The sequence below is a fragment of the Dermochelys coriacea genome, chromosome 6, assembly GCF_009764565.3.
Source record: "Dermochelys coriacea isolate rDerCor1 chromosome 6, rDerCor1.pri.v4, whole genome shotgun sequence".
Classification (NCBI taxonomy): domain Eukaryota; kingdom Metazoa; phylum Chordata; order Testudines; family Dermochelyidae; genus Dermochelys; species Dermochelys coriacea.
In genome coordinates, this window is record NC_050073.1 from 99,181,122 (window position 1) to 99,201,076 (window position 19,955).

Here is a 19,955-nt window from a genome sequence, read left to right on the forward strand (position 1 = left end):
TAAAAAATGCTCTGGAACTTGTCTTCTATACCCTTTCTTCAGGAGGCAGCAGAAACCTGAGGGTGGAGCAATACCTCTAGCTTGCTCCTCCCTATATAAATGGAATTTCAAGCAACTCCTGCCCCTATCAGAAGGGCTACCTAGAATTCCCAACCACATCACACCCCAAACAATGGCCTAATTTCCCCCCCACACACCCACACCCATTCCCTTTCCAAGAAGAGCAAAAGGAGGTGTGGTAATCTAAGCTATAGCATTCTTTTGAGAAGTACTCCAATGGTACTCTGGACATGAAGAACAGTGAAGAAAGGTATGGGGAATTTTAAACTATTACAAAGCACTTTATAACTTGATATAGCTGTCTCATCTTATGACTCACTGAGACATCTCAGTAGAAGGTGGCTTCTTCAAGTAAGTGTTTGGGACACTGTTTAAGAGAGGAAAGTGTATGTGTTTTAAGCAGGTTATAAGCATAGAGTTTGGAGGTTCATTTCAGTCAGTCACACAAAATGTACAAGCTTCTACTTTGCTCTTGAAGCAAATTTTTTGTTAAGACACAACAGCATAATGCCTTAAAGGCCCAGGGAACATTCAACTTTCTTTTTATTCAAAGATAATTCCAAGTGCTGTACTGTCTCTTTCAGACTTGTGTGTATATAACACTTACATAATGGTGCTAAAGTTACAAAATTAGACAATTTTTTTTATTCTTTGGGAAACAGTGCAACTTTATGCCTATTCAATTTACAAATTGGATAATTCTCAAGTACAACTGATTTCTTTATACCATTAAGGATTTAGAGCTTGATGTACAAACTGTGGCTTCTTCATTTTTCAAGTTTGCAAGTAGTCACGGAAAACATAAGTTCATTAATAATAAATCCCCACTGTTTAAAGCTAATTAGTATTTCTCAAGTTTCAAATGCAAATAATTGGTTAAAGATCAAATTTTAATCATAAAGTTAGGATCCCCAATAGACTGTGTGTAGTGTTCAACTGGAGACTCTTAAAAATGACACTACTGCAGCGTGCATTGGGCTTTCAAACAAATCATTTCCATTTCAGGTGCTGCATGGGCAACACTAACCCTGCCCAAATGCATTTTGTAGAACACCAGTTATATCGGAAAGACTAGGGGAATGCAATAAAGTCCATAATGTCAGATGGGAGGCTTTTAAGAGCTGAATCTGTTCAGTGGTGTCCAACACTGCTCCCACTGCTTTACTTAAAACTGATACTGTGGTTGACATTTCTCTTCTCTTTGCATGCAGTTGTAGTCCTGATGATTACAGTGTCAAAAAAAGGCTATCGCTTTTAGTAAGGATTATTAATGGGAATGTTGTTTCCATTAGTATCCAAGGCACACATGGTCCATGGCCAGTTGTATTCTGCAACAGACAGCAACAACAACAATTATAAATACATCATAGTCTCTCCTTATTTAGATTCATTTAATGTGATAAGTTTTAAATAAGGAAATTAGTATCTACTCATTGGGTGTCTGCATCCATAATGTAAATAAAGACTAGTTATGGTAGAGATGCCTTTTCAAAAACAGTCTTGCCATTTTAAGATTCAGGCTATGGCTATGCTGCACATCTCTTGTGGCAGTGTAGGATATGTGTATCTACACACCGCAGGGAAAAACGGTCTGTGTCTGCATTGCAGTGTGTCGCTACATGTGTCAGAGAAAGGCTCTGGTGGAGGGAGACAGCAGGGAAAGGCTCTGAAGTGGGAAGCTGCCAGAGCCTTTTCCCCACTTCTGGAGCTTTTCCCTGTGATGTGGAAAGACTCCAGCAGCAGGGAGGCATTGCTACAATGCTAAAAATAGCAGTGTCGATGGGGAGGTGCTGCTTGCGGAGTAGAGAGCCGTGTAGCGTACGTACCCACGGGGCTCAGTTGTGCCTTTACTCACCTAAGCAGTGCTTCTCTGTCTGTGCTGATGTTTATACCTGAGCGAGGGGATGTATAGTGTTTTTACTCTATATATACTGCTGAAAGGAATGTGCAGTGTAGCTCTACCTTATGACTACTATTTACAAAATAGACTGAGCAGAGAAGCAAAAAATATGCAGCTAATAAGTAGTCAAACGTTTACAAATTATCAGCTTCTGCTTTTTAAACAAGGACTGGACAGGACCTCGAGAGATCATCTAGTCCGGTCCCATGCGCTCAAGGGGGTTCTCAGGACAAATTTTTTGGTGGCCTCAGAATGCGGCCACCACCTCTTGCTGGTGGCCACTCTCTCCCTTTTTCCTAAAATACTTGATTAGCTTTAGAATAACCAAATAAATATGCACATATACACGTCCAAATCATTGTAATTTATTTATTGCTAGCTAGTAAGTCTATTGTGAAAAGTGATATTAATAAACCTACAAGTATCACTTTTCACAGCAGACTTAATCAGCCCTGGCAAGCCTGGGGACAAATTAAACCATGGATGGAGGGTCTTGGGAGACAGGGCTGGCGGAGGCAGTGGAGGGCTTGAGCCTGCAGCCACAGCCCAAAGCCCCGCAGTCCAGGGACAGAGCCTGAAGCCATGCGCAACCAGAGCCCACGGCTGGAGCCCGAAGCCCCATAGGCAGAGCTTGCTGCCCCGCCACCCCAGGGCTGAAGCCCAAAGCCTGAACCCCGCCACCCATGGGAAGGTGGGGAACTCACTGGCTGCCTGCTTCTCCAGTGTTGTGCCCCAGGTGACTCCAGATGGGGGCAGGGCCCAATCTCTGCTGCAAGCCCCAGCATCCAGGAGCAACAGAGAGTGGGAGAAGGCTCTACATTGCCCTCCCCCACATCAGAGCCCAGGAGGCCGCATTTGAGAAACGCTGATCTAGACCATCCCTGACAGGTGTTTGTCTAACCTGCTCTTAAAAATATTCGATGACTGAGATTCCACAACATTCCTAGGCAATTTATTCCAGTGCTTAACTACCCTGACAATTAGGAAGTTTTTTCAAATGTCCAACCTAAACTGCCCTTGCTTCAATTTAAGCCCATTGCTTCTTGTATCCTCAGAGGTTAATGAGAACAATTTACCTTCCTCCTTGTAACAACCTTTTTTGTACTTGAAAACTGTTACGTCCCCCCCCAGTCTTCTCTTCTCCAGATTAACCAAACCCAGTTTTTTCAATCTTCCCTCATAGGTCATGTTTTCTAGACTTTTAATCATTTTTGTTGCTCTTCTCTGGACTTTCTCCAATTTGTCCACATCTTTCCTGAAATGTGGCATCCAGAACTGGATACAAAACTCCAGTTGAGACCGAACAGCGCGGAGCATAAGGCAATAAATAAGGCTGCTATTGCAAGCTGAATTACCTGTCAATAGGATATCCTCCTTCACAAACACTGACCAAGGCATACAGCTGTCTCAGAGCATACTCGTACTGCAATTGAACAAAGAACATTAAGCATTTCCATGTCAAATCCCAGCCTCTCTTTATTTAAGATAGAGGTAAAAGAGCTTTGTAGATGCTGTTAACACCAATGATTTCTATCCTTGTTGGAATATTCCAACATCAGACCAAAGTTACCCCTCTCTCATACTTTTCATTGCACCTTCAGCCATACGATGTCCTTAATTCCATCTCCTTTATTCAGATCTCACTGCAGATTCCCTTCTTATGCAAGACTCATAATTCTAACCAATGTCAATGAAACCACAACTCTAATGTAGACCAATATGACCTCCCCTTGGGTTGGATGGTGTCTCTAGATTGTAAGCTCCTTAAGGCAGAGAGCATACTTGCTTTTGTCTCATGTACAGTGCTGAGCACTCTCAGTGCTTCATTGATTAGACAAGTGATGACTTAAGACTTCTGCTTTTTCCACTAAATTCTGTTTTATGGTTGCTGCATCCTCTCAACCCACCCGTTTGTCTGTTTTCTGCATCTATCTTGTGTGACACCTAGATTGTGAGTTCTTTGAGACAGGGACCGATTTCTTTGTTACTTGTTTGTACAGTGCCTAGCTCAATGGGGCACTGCACAGTGACTGACACTTGGATACTACTGTAACAAAAGTAATTATTTGTAGTAAAGCTCTCAAAAACTACATCTGTGAACTCAACAAGAACCAAATAATACGTAGTAGGCGGTCACAGGTAGTGTACAACATACAGTCAAGGGGATCTCTTTGTAGGATATAATTATATACATTAGGTGCTATATTTCAAGGCTGCTGTTAATTACGTTGAGTTGATTAAAAACCAATATTGAATGTCCTGTTACTCGTGAAAGGCAAGGAGAAAACAGTAAAAGGAGGGAAGGAAATCCTTCCTCTATTTTGATCATCTTGTTACTTGTAGATGGTTGCTTGCAGACGGAGAGTCTTTCCTTTTACTTCTGAAAATGTTACTCAAGTTTTATTAAAGTGAAAATACAGGGGAGTTCAATAATCCCAATTTTCCTTTTTGGTAAAAACTGACTTTGGAAGAACATCTTGGCAGCTGTGCTTGTCCAACTGACACATTTATTGGGTTTTTTGCTAACGTTACACTTACCAAGGGAGAGTGCCAGTTGAAGCAGTGGGCTTTGAAGTGATTCACTGCTGACTGGTAGCAGTCATAGTCACTGATGGTCAGTCTGTCTGACAGAATTTGCTCAGTTCGCTCCTTGGATGCTGTTACGAAGAATATGATCTTTCGCATGGATTCCTGAATGATCTGTTTAGCCTGTACACAAAGCAAAGACAACTTACAATGTGTTTCTCCTGACCCTAACTTGGAGACTATTAATTGAATGCCACTTCCTTCTTTCAAAAAAAAACCCTTGGGCTTTTAAAAAATATCCTGTTTTCTAAAAGAAATAACATTGAACTTAGTCCCTTTTGGGCCTGCCCCTTAATAAAACATGAACAAATAAGAAGGGAAATCAGAAAGGTTACAGGTTGTGGGCTTCCAATAGAGCCTTCATTTAACCTATTAGTTCTCCCTGCAAAAAGGGGGAGAAACGTACAGTAATCGTGACTAGACTTGCTGTAGCAGCCTTCCGGGAAAATGCATCTCTTCAATAATATTAGAGAGATTTCAGAGACTTTGGTTTTGGAAAAAGTCTGATCTCTGACAGGCTAAATTAAGCAGTCATTCTGAGGTACAGTTTTCTTGTGCAAGAATTATGGGGGCAAGAGGATATCCCCTAGTAGTAGAACCACTGACAGTAAAATCTAGTAGGTTAGTTTTTGCATGTTTATATTCCTGTTTGGTAAGATGCCTTTTCTGTAGATCTCAGAAGTTTAAATAATTGTGGAGAAAAATATCAGAATGGCTGTTACCGGTGTAAGATGTATTTTGTCATGAATTGGGGTCAATTTGCCATAACTCCATGAGTCATGCAGGAGATGCTTTTGATTTACATCCATATAATGGAACTGAATCTGGCCTTATGAACAATAGTTAGAATTTTTAGCTTTACCTCTAGATGCGTTTTCATCTCCCCTGCAATCTTCTTAGCCTCATAAATATCATTGGTAGCCAACAGCTTCCGTTTCATGATTTCAAGAGGCACGTCAGGACTAGGAGTGAGATCGTAGCGTGCCACTGGGGGCAGTGAAATAGGAGTGGATTTCCTTCCCATGCCCTGAAACTGCACCACTTTCATAGAAGAGATGCTCTGCACATTAGAAAGCAAACAAACACACGCAGGTTAAACATCTCTGCTAGATAGAGGTCCTTTGTGTTGCCATGCAAGCCTGTTAATTTTCTAAACTCGCTTGGCTATGGAAGACATATGAAGGTAAGTATTGTTTTACTTTAGTAGTAGAATCATAGAATCATAGAATCATAGAATATCAGGGTTGGAAGGGACCCCAGAAGGTCATCTAGTCCAACCCCCTGCTCAAAGCAGGACCAAGTCCCAGTTAAATCATCCCAGCCAGGGCTTTGTCAAGCCTGACCTTAAAAACCTCTAAGGAAGGAGATTCTACCACCTCCCTAGGTAACGCATTCCAGTGTTTCACCACCCTCTTAGTGAAAAAGTTTTTCCTAATATCCAATCTAAACCTCCCCCATTGCAACTTGAGACCATTACTCCTCGTTCTGTCATCTGCTACCATTGAGAACAGTCTAGAGCCATCCTCTTTGAAACCCCCTTTCAGGTAGTTGAAAGCAGCTATCAAATCCCCCCTCATTCTTCTCTTCTGCAGACTAAACAATCCCAGCTCCCTCAGCCTCTCCTCATAAGTCATGTGCTCTAGACCCCTAATCATTTTCGTTGCCCTTCGTTGTACTCTTTCCAATTTATCCACATCCTTCCTGTAGTGTGGGGCCCAAAACTGGACACAGTACTCCAGATGAGGCCTCACCAGTGTCGAATAGAGGGGAATAGTAGGTTGCCCTAAAAGTGGCTAATCTTCATTTTCAAAGTTCCCTAAGGCAAAAGGACATCAGGTTGAACAGCCTGAATTTTACAGATTGAAGACCACATCAGAAAATCATTTTATCATCATTTAATCATTTAATCATTTTATTAGTACAATGGGATAAGATGCTTTCAACTGTGTTTATGAATATCTTGCCAGTTTATGGCACCCTCTACCCAAAGAGCTCAAAGCATTTTATTATCATTTATTAAGGCTCACAATACCCTGGCAACATGTCTAGTACACCCCTTTTATGGATGGGTAAAGTGAAGCATTGGGAGGTTAAATCAGCATCATGAAGAGAACCCTTGTGTCCTCACGCTCCGTTCCCTGCATTAGCCATTTAGACCACATTTCTTCTTGCTATATCCGTGTAGGAGAAGTTTCAGAGTAGCAGCTGTGTTAGTCTGTAGTTGCAAAAAAGAAAAGGAGTACTTGTGGCACCTTAAGAGACTAACAAATTTATTTGAGCATGAGCTACAGCTCACTTCATCGGATGCAAGTGAGCTGTAGCTCACGAAAGCTTATACTCAAATAAATTTGTTAGTCTCTAAGGTGCCACAAGTACTCCTTTCCTTTTTGCATGTAGGAGAAGAGAGCCAGGCGAGGTCTGGTGCAAGAAGGCAAACCTGACCAGGAATTTCCCATTCTATTCTGCATGCCTGGTCACTATGCCCTGCTTTCTCATCAGGCCTCAAGGCACTCGTGACCACAGCAACAGCAGAGAACAAGAGAGTAGCTAGGAGGTTGGCATGAAACTCTGTGCTCAAGATGCACATAAAGGTTGAGGGGCTGAGGAGCAGCAAATGGCTACTGGCCCTTCTGAGGGTGTGAGCAGAGAATTAGGAAGGAGTAAGAGTTCACAGTGTAGAAGGAAGGACGAACTGCTGTGGACATGAGGGTAAAGAGGGAGAAATGAGAAATTCTTGGTTCCTGTCTTGCACTTTCCAGTCTGAAGGGTAAATGACTGAATGCCTGCAGCTCTAGATATGAGTGGCTACAGGCCTGAACTACAAAATTCAGATCTTGTGTTCTGCTTCTCTAGCTTTGAGCCAGCTTTAGTTTTTCAGGTAGATATTCAGAAGCTGAGGATTTGTCCCCTCATCAGGGCACAGCAATTTTGAAGGGATTAAAATATATGGGAAGGACTTGACCTGGAAACCACTTAAATGAATACTCACTTTGTTTCCATATTGCATTACATGGCTGGTGTTGGTGTGTTTCTTTACTATCTGAAATTGCTTATGGAGAGTTTCTTTTTTCAGATCCTCCTGCATGAAGAAATGTATGTTTATAGACATCAAAATATGTCTGTTGTAAAAATGCAAGAAAAGAGCCTTTAGAAGAGCCTTTGCTTCCCCTGAGCAGGTGGTGAGTACCAGGGCAATGGCTATTAGCACTTCAAAAGAGATTAAATGAAACATTAGGAAACTTGGGTGAAACTGACATTTTTATGGCATCTTCTCAAACTGCAGTAAAAATCCCTAAAGTATTTCATTACTACTGTAAATTTGCTTCAAAAAACACTTAATGAATGGCAGTAGCTTTTGTTAATATTTAAGGATCATTAAGGAAACTTGGATACACTGTTCAGTAACTGCACTTTGAGATTCATGTTCAAAAGCTTGCCGAGATATTGCTCCAAATTAGTAACTTCAGGCTAAGTGAACTCAAAATTAGTGGCTAGGCTGTTTCTAATTTTTTCCACTTCAACACCCACCAAAGAGGAATTAAGTTTCTGAACTAAATTTAAAGATGTCCAAATGAGTAACTTGCAGAAATACTGAATTTGTCAGTAAAGTGTTTAAGTTTACAAGCCATCCAGTTCTACATTACTAATGATTAAGAATTTAAACAATTTTTAATCTTTAAAACCTAAAGGATAAAAAACACTTTTATAAAGAAAAACTGTAATGCTTAAAGCTTTATAATTGTTTTAAATTTAAAGCAACAAATACTTGATCTAAGTAACTTACCACATCAGAATCTTCCATCCAGTTGACACTGTACCAGTCACCTAGGTAGGTCTGTCTCTTATCATCATAGTAACATGCATAAGAAGACTCCCTAGGATTGGCAGCAGTAGTTGCATAAACTGTAAGACAAATGGAAGAGCAGTCTTTATTTAAGTGGTACTTAACTGTCTGCTACACTTGTCTGAATGTCATAGATTTTATTCATTTACTTCAGTGCTTTGAATTGAAAAATCAGCCTGCTAATATTTTGTCCACGGTTGCTGTTGGTGCCACTGAAAAAGCTCTTTTCCTTTTACCAGCTGTGTGTTATATTGTGAGCATATAATGAAGAATGTGTAGTTTGGGGAAAGAGGCCTTTAATCAAAAGCTTCTATTCAAAACACTGCAAATACAAACGCTATCTTAGTTGAAGGATAGATTCTTAACTGATTAGCTGAACTGCCTATTCTGCATGCTAACGATTGGTATTAATTTGACATTTGATTTGGAATAACATTGAATGTCCCTATGCAGTGTTGTTGTAGCCCTGTCAGTCCCAGGTTATTACAGAGACAAGATGGGTGAGGTTTAATCTTTTATTGGACCAACTTCTGTTGGTGAGAGAGACAAGCTTTTGAGCTACAGAAAGCTCTTCTTCAAATTCACATGCTTCAGTGTAAAACTAAAAGATATGACCTCACCCACACCTTGTCTCATTTAATGTCCCTGAAATTCCTCTTTTCCAGAAAACACTGCCACTGGAGTAATACTGTATATTATTAACACTCTTCATTGAGCATGCTAAGGTTAAAAAAAAATCTTTACAACAGCTCCATCCAATAATGTTCTATTACCAGTCAAGTATTTTCTAACACAAGGGGATACCTGTTCAAAACAGTCTGCAAGTTATCCCATTATTGGGACAGGAAGCCTAATCCTAGCTCTGAAAAATTCACACACCCAAAAGACCTCGGTAGCTAAAGACATAGCATGGCGTATTTTGTATGTTTGCAGGAATTTTTGAGTTCTAGGAAGGAAGTTGAATGTAGCATTTGTGATATCAATATAACAATAGTTATTTCTTTGTATATACAAGTCATTTTGTTTCAGGCAGAAAAGAGTTAGAATCTGGTGAAAAGCAGGACACCAAAACTGAAGACTTTATTGCCTTTTTAACAGTTGGCATTTCATAATTCTTTCCATGGTACATTCTTAAAACGCTTAACCAATAATCAATTAAACCTTGCAACTTGTCTTTGAGAGTAGGTGAGAAACACACCATTTTGCAGATGGCTGAAGAGAACAGAGGTTGTCAAAAACCAAGTCTCAAGTTAGTGGCAGAGCTAATGACAGAACCCAACAGTCCTGATACTCTGCTAAACCTCTACACGATGGTGGGTGCAATAATCCCAGGACTGCCCTCCACACTTCTGATCAAGTCAGGGTATGCAGCACATTGGCCACAAGAACTTTTGACCATTTCAAGCTGGGAAACGCCAGGCCAAAAAGCTGACTGATCACTTACCATTGATATCATCAGCCAAATGGTTCATCATTGATCCAGATTCACATGCTTCAATGTAAAACACCAGCTGCAGAATAAGTGAGACATGTTAGGAAAAAATAGTGGGCTGGAGAAGTTTCAGCTCCTTTCAAACACTAATTAATCTGGTCCTTACTGATAATCCACTAAAACAGTACATTACACATAGTCCGACACATAAACAAAGGCAAATTAGGTCACTTCCTACTTTGAAAAACTGAAACAAGTGAAAAAAATTGCATTGAAAAGGTTTCTTAATTACTTTTCTATGTACATCTCACATGGATCTTTTTGCTAATTCAAGCAGAATTCAACTAGCTGGTCAGCTTTTTTAAATTGGAAATAGTATACCATTCTGAGTTGGCTGTAGCCTCAGTATTTTTGAGACATCATCACCACTTATACAGACCTAAACACAACCAACTATAGTACTCTCACATGATTAATAAAAAGTTGTTTATTTAAGAAGGTAATCTAACACATAGCTATAGATACCAATCAGTTTTCTTTGCTCTAAGTGACTTCACCTGTGCTGAAATGGGAATAGAAACCACTTAGATAAAAGAATTGGTGGGTTGTTTAATTTAAATGTTAGTTTCTGTAAGTATCCCTTTATCCTCAGCTGACTTGTTATTTTGTAACAATAACCAGCAGTGAATCACAAGATATACACGGGGTTCCTACAGTAATAATACACAGGGTCAAGGGTGAACAAAGCACAAGAAGCAGGGGCAAGGGTGAAGTGATAGTGGGTGTTTTTCAACTCCACTGGTCATCAAAATATATGGGAGTCACAGGACTTTGCTAAATCAGAATATGAAACCTTTCAACATTGATCCAAATACATCACATGCTACAACTGGAAAGTAAGCAACTGAAGACGGTCCAAAAATGGAATTTAGATCCCATTTAGATGGGCAATCCATCTAAATTTCAGGTTTTGAATCATCTTAGTCTTTAACAACTATGATTTTATTGTTTAAACAATTGAGGGAAGTTCAGCCAAAGATGTCACAAACATGCTTCCTCTGCGTTAGTTCCTCTATTAATTTCACATCTGATAAACTGTTTACCTTTTGGTATTTTTTGTTATGGTACATGTAATAAATGGTCTTGTTCAAGTCCTTTACATGGAGCTGTAAAATAAGAACATTTGTTTTAATACCACCTTAATTCAGCAAAATAAATAAGGGAAGAAACTCATTTCATCAGAATAAATGATTCCTACTTTTTATATATTACTGCTTCTAACTGTTTGGAGATATAAATATTTTCATTGTTGGAATTCACAAGAGAGTTGCTTGAATATTTAATGCACACTTGTACCCCTTTTGTACTTAAACAAGTGATTTACTGTAGTCTGTGATCAAGTCCAAATTTAAATGGAGTTATATTTTTTACCCCCAACGTTTTGCCCCCTGGGAAACGGAGATTACAATATTTACTACAGTGTGCAAGATGAATAATCATACCCACAAAGGTCTGAATGATGCACTGCAAAGCTGAGCAATAAAAATCACACAACGAATAAATTGTCTGGATCTCAGCTTTCAAACATTAAGTATTCTATTTTATATCACGTCCCAGACTGAGATCTGGTGTAAAGTGGGAGATCAGAACATGGCCCCTTATATTCTTTCCTAGAAAAAATTAGTGTATTAAATTTAGATTTAGAAATATTTATTTTTATGGTAACTTTAAAAATGTTCAAAATAAAATGCTTACATCATCATCAGGAAAAGCCAGTAGTCCAGGGGCTCCATGATCAGTGAAATAAACAAACACATGATCCTTGGGACCACTGCCAAGAGAAATTCAGAAACAATTGACTTTCTAAACATTTCAGCTTAATCTTTACATAAAAATCTGTTATAGTAGTGAGACATGCTGGTATCTGTGAAGATAAATCCGAAGATGTGGTCTCATCTATACCGCCTTTTTAAATTATGTACTACACTTTGGATACTTATGGGAAGAGATGGATGAGTAGAAAAGGAATGCAATAGGAAGCCAGAATCCTCAACTGAACAAAGCACACACCTGTTAGGGATGGTCTTTCTAGATAATACTTAGTCCTCCCGTGAGTGCTCTAAGGTCCCTTCCAGTCCTACAACTGTATGATTTTATGTCTCTTTTAAGAGTGCTCAGAATTTTCACACTAGCAATGTAAATGGATTTAAGTGTCTTATTATTGTAATATAAACATTTTGGATCATTTTAGTCCCAGATTAAGCTTTTGTAAAATAGTTTTATAAAACCTGAGAATCAATAGCTATTTCCATGATTATTTTTAATTTCAGGTTAATCTAGTTCAGCTTCATAAATATATGCTGCAAATATCAGAAAACACTGGTACATTTTAAATGTGTTCAAAGAATGCAATGTACTCAAATATGGGATTTTTAGCCTTCTAATCCCTGATGCTCTATTAAAGTGGATTACCTACACTGATGGGAGAATCCTTCCCATCAGCATAAATAGTGTCTACACTGTCTACACAGTGGTGCAGCTACAGCTGGGCTGCTGTAGCGTTTCAAGTGTAGACAAGCCATCTATATGGTAATGCACAATAGGACCAGATGCATTATGGGTTTTCATCTTCCCCTGATGTATCTGGAATATTGTAGGCCAGTACCAGACAGTTAACACAGGATTTCCATACCTAAAAGATATAGCAATAATAGGAAGAGATTCTAAAGATTCTTCGTTGTTGTTAAGACCCTTAATGAGCGTCTTCCTTCACACAATTACAATGTGGCCAAGCTGCTCTGAATTATATGGTTGCATTTATCCAATTTAGGATTCAACTATTTCTCTATTCTGATAAAATTTGTTTTTATTTATTTAATTTAATTCAGATTTTTGTTTGTACTAGTCTGGTTCTGAAATTCTTTGTATATTTACTTAAAAGGCCTTCATCTCAGAAGACATTGTGTAGTCTGCCGCAGGGATCAGAAGATTCTTCCATTCATTCAAATGGCAACTATGTATGGATGCAAGTAAGGTTAACTACTGTCTTCTTACTGAGTAGCAATAAATGTTGGGACCCCTGCACATCCACTCCCTTACTTACAACTATGTGGGGGGGTGGGGAGGGGGAAGAGGAGGCAGGTTGAAAATGCCCATGTATGAGTAGCCATGGGCCTAGGTGCAATTTTTAATTTGGCTAATGAAATGTTTAGCTGTGGTCACCTTTTAGACCTCATTCCAGTTTAGCAATTTTGCAGCAAAATATTCATTAATAAAAGCCCAGAACCCTTCTCAGCACTTCTAATCTTGTATTTATACACTGAATATTTTAAGCCTGAGTTATGTAGGCAAAGGCTCACGTGACTACAGCTCTGTGGCAATGATCAATTTAAATACAGTCCAGCTCTGTAACTTTTCTCCTTTCTTCTACCTGATTCCAATGCCAGAGTTTCCTTCTCTCTCTCTCCACCAACTTGTCTGCAGTAGTCAAGTTGCTCTCTATTGTGGATATCTAGATCTCAGTCCATGCTATATTAGGTATTGATCAGATACAGACACACTTTTTGATACGAGATTGCTAAAAAAGTAGAATTGTCACATTACTAATTCCAAAGATGTAGAACAGCCATTGACCAGTCTTGCTAATCCTCAGTCTGGATAACAATATAACTAAAACTGCATTTAAATCTCATTACTCAACATCAGCACATGAGTGTCCACCCATGTGATATGATTTATCATTTCCTGAACACAACTTTTGTTACCTTTTTAATACTTTTCCTGATCCTATGCCCTTCATTGCTTCAGCATCACCTCTCAGAACAGCAAGGAAATTTTCTGGAGTAACATCCTACAGATCAAGAGAGTTTTAAAATTAAATATGAAGTGCAGTAACAGTCAACCTTATCTACTCGCCTAGACAGGCTGGTTCTCTCCAACAGAACCAACAAGTGTTTTACAATGCAGAGGAATGCTGTTGGGGTGGGCTTTGGGAGCTGGTTCCTATGAGAACCATTATTACTGATCTTCATATGCAGCATTTTTCTTTTCCTGTAAGGGCTTGTCTATAAAACAGGAAAGTTTTATTAGCTATACCAGTATAATTATACTAGTATACCTAAAATGATATAGATACCACAAGTATAAACCCCAATGTGGGCAGGTATTTTGGAATAAAAGTGGTTCTTTGGTTTAGCTTAACCTCCTTCTAAAGCAACATAAGCTAAACTGAGAAAAAGAAACCTATTCCAAAATAAGCATGTACATAGTTATACTGGTATAACTGTACCTGTTTAAATTTATACCTTGGAGTATGCCAGTACAACTTTCTGGTGAAGACAAGTCCTTAATCATGATGGTCACTAACTGCAGTTTGTTAGATCATGGCTGCTCTTGGAAATCAGGCAACAGTCATAGTGAAGGAAGCTAGGAAAACGCTCCAGTCATTGCACGTGTAAAATACAATGAAACCTATACTTCTTGTCACCTTTAGTAGGTGATCTCCTGTCATGGGAGACTGCCTGAAAGTATCCTGAATTTATTATATCAAGTACAGTTCTGATCCTCCTCTGTTAAGCAACTGATTTTTATCAATCCCTTTAAGTAGATTTCACTCTGTCAAAAAGTTCTTGCCATTTAAGCTGATACCAAAGGGCTACTGCTGCTCATTTCCAGTTAAATAAGTACCAAACAATATTATTTATCCAGTAGAAGTCTCTAACTACTGGCAGGATTCAGTGAAATAAGTAACTTTTTTTTTTTTTAAACAAAGTTAGGAATGCCTTTATTTGAAAAGTTAATGATTACTTTCAATGAAGTGTAGAAAAGACAAGCACTCGTTGTCAGGTGACAGTATGAACAGAAATTTAAGTGCTGTTTTTATAGCTCTTTGCAACAGCCTTTATGGTTGCATACACAGATCTCTGAGACAACCTCCAATATGTCTACATGGCACATCACTGGTGGCAGCGTGTAGGATATGTGTAGCTACATGCCACAGTAAAAAGCATGCTGTGTCCACTGTGGTATGCAGCTACACACAGCAGTGAAAGGCTCTGGCAGTGGGGAGGCAGAAGGGAAAGACTTTGGCAGCTCCCCACTGCCAGAGCCTTTCACTGTGGGAAGGAAAGGCTCTGGCAGGGGAGAGACAGATGGGAGCTTCCAGAGCCCTTACCTGCTGCCTCCCCGCACCAGAGCCCTTCTCCAATGCCAGAGCCTTCCCCTGTGGCACAGAAACTCTCTGGCAGCAGGGAGACAGAGGGACGCTACACTGCTAAAAATAGCAATGTAGATGGGAGGCACTGCTTGGACATGTAGAGCTGTGTAGAGTATATATCCACAGAGTTCAGGCTTGTCCTCACTCTACTCACCTATGCAGTGCTTCACCATCTACACTGCTCTTCAGACCTATGCTAGGGGAGCATGCAATGTATATACTCTATATCCCACAGTAAGGAGTATGCAGTGTAGCATACTTTTAGTAGCAACTTGTAAATTACTCAGATACTGGGCTACTGAGCCATAAACTATAGTTAAATTTAATCAGTATATGTTTACATATAGAGTTATTGATTTTTTTTTTTAATTGTAAGATTTCCCCTCCCCTCACTCTGAGTATGGTGCAGAAATAATGGAATAGTCTATTGTTATAGTTTCTGCTCCATTTTAATATGCCCTCTGTTTACATCCTGGTTAGGAAAGGTCGGCCAAGCCATCCAACTGGATGAACACCCTCCAGTGCTTTGTATCAACCAGAGGCTTAATACTAAATGTATTAGGGAATATCTAACAGTCTGGGGGGTGAAAATAGATTTACTTGGGTCACTAGGTAATGTTAAATCTCAAACATATTGGTTGAATAATAATTGGTTCAGTCCTACCTCTTGTACATAATCCTTTGGCACTCCCTTGTACACATCTGTGCCATTGGGTCTATTGATGATGATGCCTTTGGTTGGATTTCTGAAAATTAAGTTGGACACGTGTATTAAGAATAATTCATATGCCATATAGCGCCAACAAATTAACTAGAAAAATATTAAAAGGTCATGAAACGTCGACAAGATCAAACCCAAATATTTGTACATATTTATTTACAAAAGCATCACCTCTTTAAAACTGATTTTTGAATTATCATGTGGAGGTCTTTGTGCCTTCTCAATTACATATGCCCAGCACATGAACCCAGTGGCAAGACCAGTAAATTGTTCTGAGAGTGCAGGACATGGTCCGTGATGGCTATAATCCTTGGATTTATCAGTTTAGGTGCTTCGAGTAGCCCTTGCTGGTTCTGCTTTGAAATAGTTTTATTCTCTTTTGACACCTGAACCATTGCCAGTGCTGTGTAATTGCAGTCACTGATAGCAAAATATTAACCAGCAAGTGTCACCTAGTTCAGTTTATCAATTAAGGCAGTTGACTAAGGTGTGGCTGTCACTGTGCCCACACAGCTTCTAGGAATCAAAAGTAAGACCCGAGTGTTGAAATTAGTCCAGAGTGAAGGGCCATCACTCTGAAACTGGGTGCAGCTGCACATAAATATTGACCTCCTTTATAAAGCATTTCAATATTTACTGGTGAAAAGTGGAATATAAGAGCTGGTTGTATTATAAAGGCAAATATGGCCAAAGATACCAAATCAGATGATGCACGGGAATTTCCTTTTTTTATGGAAAGTATGCTTTAGGGACTAAACAGGATGACAATGGCCCTTAAAGATATCCACACTATATAGGCATATCTGTACTATAAAGCACTACATAACAGATCATTTTTACTATGTATAATAAAAATTAAGATTGTTTACTTGTATCACAACATGCAAAAGTAAGTTACCACGGAGCCCTGAATTTACACTGACATAACAGAGATCAGGATCTTACTCTTGAAATTTATAATTCTGCAAGGTACACATCCTAAAATGAACTCATTTCAGTGATGGGTGAAGTGGTCCATGCACATACTCTGTGAAGTGCTTAGGATTCTTTTTTGAGATACTACATGCACACAAAGTACTATTGCTAACTATGGAACAGAAAAAAATATATATGGTTTAATATTCTTGCCATGTTCTTCACTTACTCCTCATTTTCTGCAATGTCATCATACATCATAACAATGATCTGTTCATCTGGAATTCCATTTCGGTGTACAATCTGGTAAGCATGGCATACATCAGCCTGAAATAGAGCAGAATGTCCTTGCTAATTCCTTGTTATTCTTTGGGAACAAAAGAAAATCACTTTGAGCTTTTGTCTAAAAGAAACTCCGGACCAACATCCTCATCTAAGTAACAGGATTTCACAATTGTCACTCTGAAGCCTAAAATGTCTTGAGTCAGTGTGAAGGGATGAAAACAGTTATAATCATGGCTGAGAGCTCTTTCTGTTCAGAGTATCGCCAGATTCTATCCTCACTGGTCCCTGTGAGAACAGGCTGGAATGTTGGTGTGCAAAGATTCTGTGGCAGGTGGAATGTGGCAGCTGATCAGAGAAGCTGGGACTTGCAAAAAGATGCTTGTCCCTCCGGCCACGGCGATCTCTGTGCACAGACTTTGGGAAACGTGTACAAACTGCCATACTTCTCACTACAACATAGTGTATGGGGAAACAAGGGCTGCATTTTCAGGTGTGGGTGTGTGTGGGGGGGAGGGGTTGACACATGACTTTCTGAATGACACCTGTGCAACAGCATGGGCTTTCAGTAACTAGTTGTACATATGAAGGATTGAGAGCCTCCAGAAAGCCTGAACACACAGATGTCATCAAATGCTTAATGGCTTTCTACTTGCCTGCAGCTTTGACCATGTCATCCCTCTCTTAGCATTCCTCCACTGATTACTTCTTCTCCATTGCATGGAATATAAACTGCTTATATTCACTTTCCAGGCCTTTCACAGCTATCCCTAACCCTACCTATTATCTCTCCTTTGCAATTGAAATGTCAATTCCTATCTTTGATAGGCCAATAATACCAGCCTCCATCACCCACTTGTTAAACTTTCAAACAAGCACATTAGTGCTTTCTCCCAGGCTGCCCTTCATGCTTGGGAGAAGCTCCCCGTAAGCATCTGCAAAACTAATTCATTATCCACCTTCAAATTCCTCCTTAAAACTCTTCTTTGCTACAATACCTACAAAAATCTTGACAGTGTGTCAGCAGCTGAGACCACTGCCTATCATGCCAATCAATAGAGTATTATTGTTTCCTTGCGCCATCCTAATCTATTGTCTAAATCAGAGGTCCCCAAACTCTGGGAGGCACCCCACTGGGGGAGAGTGGGGCATGGAGGAATGTTCAGGTGGGGGTGGCAGAGGCCTGGGCCAGCCCCCAAGTGGGGTGGGGACGGAGTGCCACCCAGCTCTGTTGCTGGCTCGGCCCTCAGCTGTGACCCCAGCCTCAACCCCCTTAACCCTGTCCGCACCCCCCCTCCAAGCCACGGACTTGCTTCCAGCAGGCTCTGGGGGGGGTACAGACCAGGTAATGGGGGACACGACCCTGAAAAGTTTGGGAACCACTGATCTATATCCATCTGTTTATCCATTGTCTTATACTAAGGTTGTAAGCTTTTTGGGGTGGAAACAATATTTTTATTTGTACATCGCCTAGAACAGGGGTTCTCAGGACAAATTTTTTGGTGGCCTCAGAGTGCAGCCACCAATGCTTGCTGATGGCCATTCTCACACTTTTTCCTAAAATACTTGATTAGCTTTAGGATAATCAAATAAATATGCACATATACACATCCAAATCATTGTAATTTATTTAGTGCTACCTAGTAAGTCTGTTGTGAAAAGTGATACCAGTATATTTGTTAATATCACTTTTCACAGCAGACTCAATCAGTCCTCGCAAATTAAGGGTTGGGGGAGACAGTGGGGGGCCAGGGGAGATGGGGCTGGGGAGGCAGTGGGGGGCTGGAGACTGAAGCCCTGTGGTCACAGCCCAAAGCCCCGCAGTCCGGAGGATGGGGTCCAGGGACAGAGCCTGAAGCCAGGTGGCTGGAGCCTGGGGCCTGCCACTGCGCAGCCAGAGCCCAGGGCTGGAGCCTGAAGGCCCACAGATGGAGCTTGCTGCCCCGACACCCCAGGCTGAAGCCCAAAGCCTGAGCCCCACCACCCATGGGAAGGTGGGGAACTCTCTGGCTGCCTGCTTCTCCAGCGTTGTGCCCCAGATGACTCCAGACGGGGGCAGGGCCCAACCCTTGCTGCTGGCCCCAGCATCCACGAGCTACAGGGAGTGGGAGAGTGCTCTATTCTGCACTCCCCCCATTACAGCCCAGAAGGCTGTGGCCGCAAGAAAAGCCCGTGGTGGCGGTATGTGGCCACGGTGGCCGCATTTGAATAATGCTGGCCTAGCACAACACGGTCCTTCTGGTCCATTACCAGGACTCATGTCTGCTATGGTAATACAAATAATAATTTTTTTCCAATCAGGGCTTGGAGCAATTAGATTATAGCACAGAAATGGTTACTGACAGTATTAGTACCCATCTCTGTACAAATAAAATCCAATTTGCTCCAAGTCCTGATTGGGGGAAAAAAAGCCATTCATTACACAAATGTTTTTGCAGTGCTTTCTTATGCATAATGTCTCTGAAAGGTTACTGGAAACATAATGCCTTCTGCAAAGAAAGCTCAACTAAAATCCCAGGCACTGAAGGCCTGATCCAAAGTCCAGTGGAGAAGACCATTCCCCTTGACTGCAATGAGCTCTGGATTAGGCCTTAGATGACTTAGTGCTTGGCCTAATCAGTTATGATTTATGCGGTCTGACATCTGAAAAATTGGTCAGTTTTGTGCTAGGAAAAATTCTCCCATGCCTAATTACATTCGTTGTGGAATAACCCTAAGTATCTTAAGGGTATGTAAACACAAGTTCTGTGAAAAGCTAAAATACAGAATTTCTAATCAAACTCTTACCCTTATTATAAACAGGATATGAATGTGCAGATTTTCTTTAAAGAGATACACTACTGCTACAGTTAAATCTCTGTTTTTATAACAGAAATTACAATGTACATTAAAGTGATCTTGTATAAAAAACACGTCTCCACTAGGAAAGCGCTAATATTTTGTTTTAGAAACTTCCCTCATGAACAAATTATTTTAGCTCTACAATCCCTTGATGATTTA

At 40.3% G+C, this 19,955-nt stretch overlaps 1 protein-coding gene across 1 annotated transcript in view; it reads right to left on the reverse strand.

The window, feature by feature from the left end:
• Nucleotides 1-587: 587 nt before the first annotated feature.
• The window catches only part of LGMN (legumain), a 42,918-nt gene continuing 23,550 nt past the window's right edge, over nt 588-19,955 (reverse strand). The window contains exons 3-14 of the mRNA XM_038407030.2: nt 16,903-17,000; nt 15,702-15,783; nt 13,587-13,672; nt 11,578-11,653; nt 10,926-10,988; nt 9,835-9,901; nt 8,331-8,449; nt 7,536-7,625; nt 5,409-5,606; nt 4,499-4,669; nt 3,316-3,383; nt 588-1,388 (exon numbers count right to left, since the gene is read on the reverse strand). Coding sequence (XP_038262958.1) covers nt 1,349-1,388; nt 3,316-3,383; nt 4,499-4,669; nt 5,409-5,606; nt 7,536-7,625; nt 8,331-8,449; nt 9,835-9,901; nt 10,926-10,988; nt 11,578-11,653; nt 13,587-13,672; nt 15,702-15,783; nt 16,903-17,000 — 1,158 coding nt within the window. The 3' untranslated portion in view covers nt 588-1,348. The remainder of the gene's footprint in view (nt 1,389-3,315; nt 3,384-4,498; nt 4,670-5,408; nt 5,607-7,535; nt 7,626-8,330; nt 8,450-9,834; nt 9,902-10,925; nt 10,989-11,577; nt 11,654-13,586; nt 13,673-15,701; nt 15,784-16,902; nt 17,001-19,955) is intronic.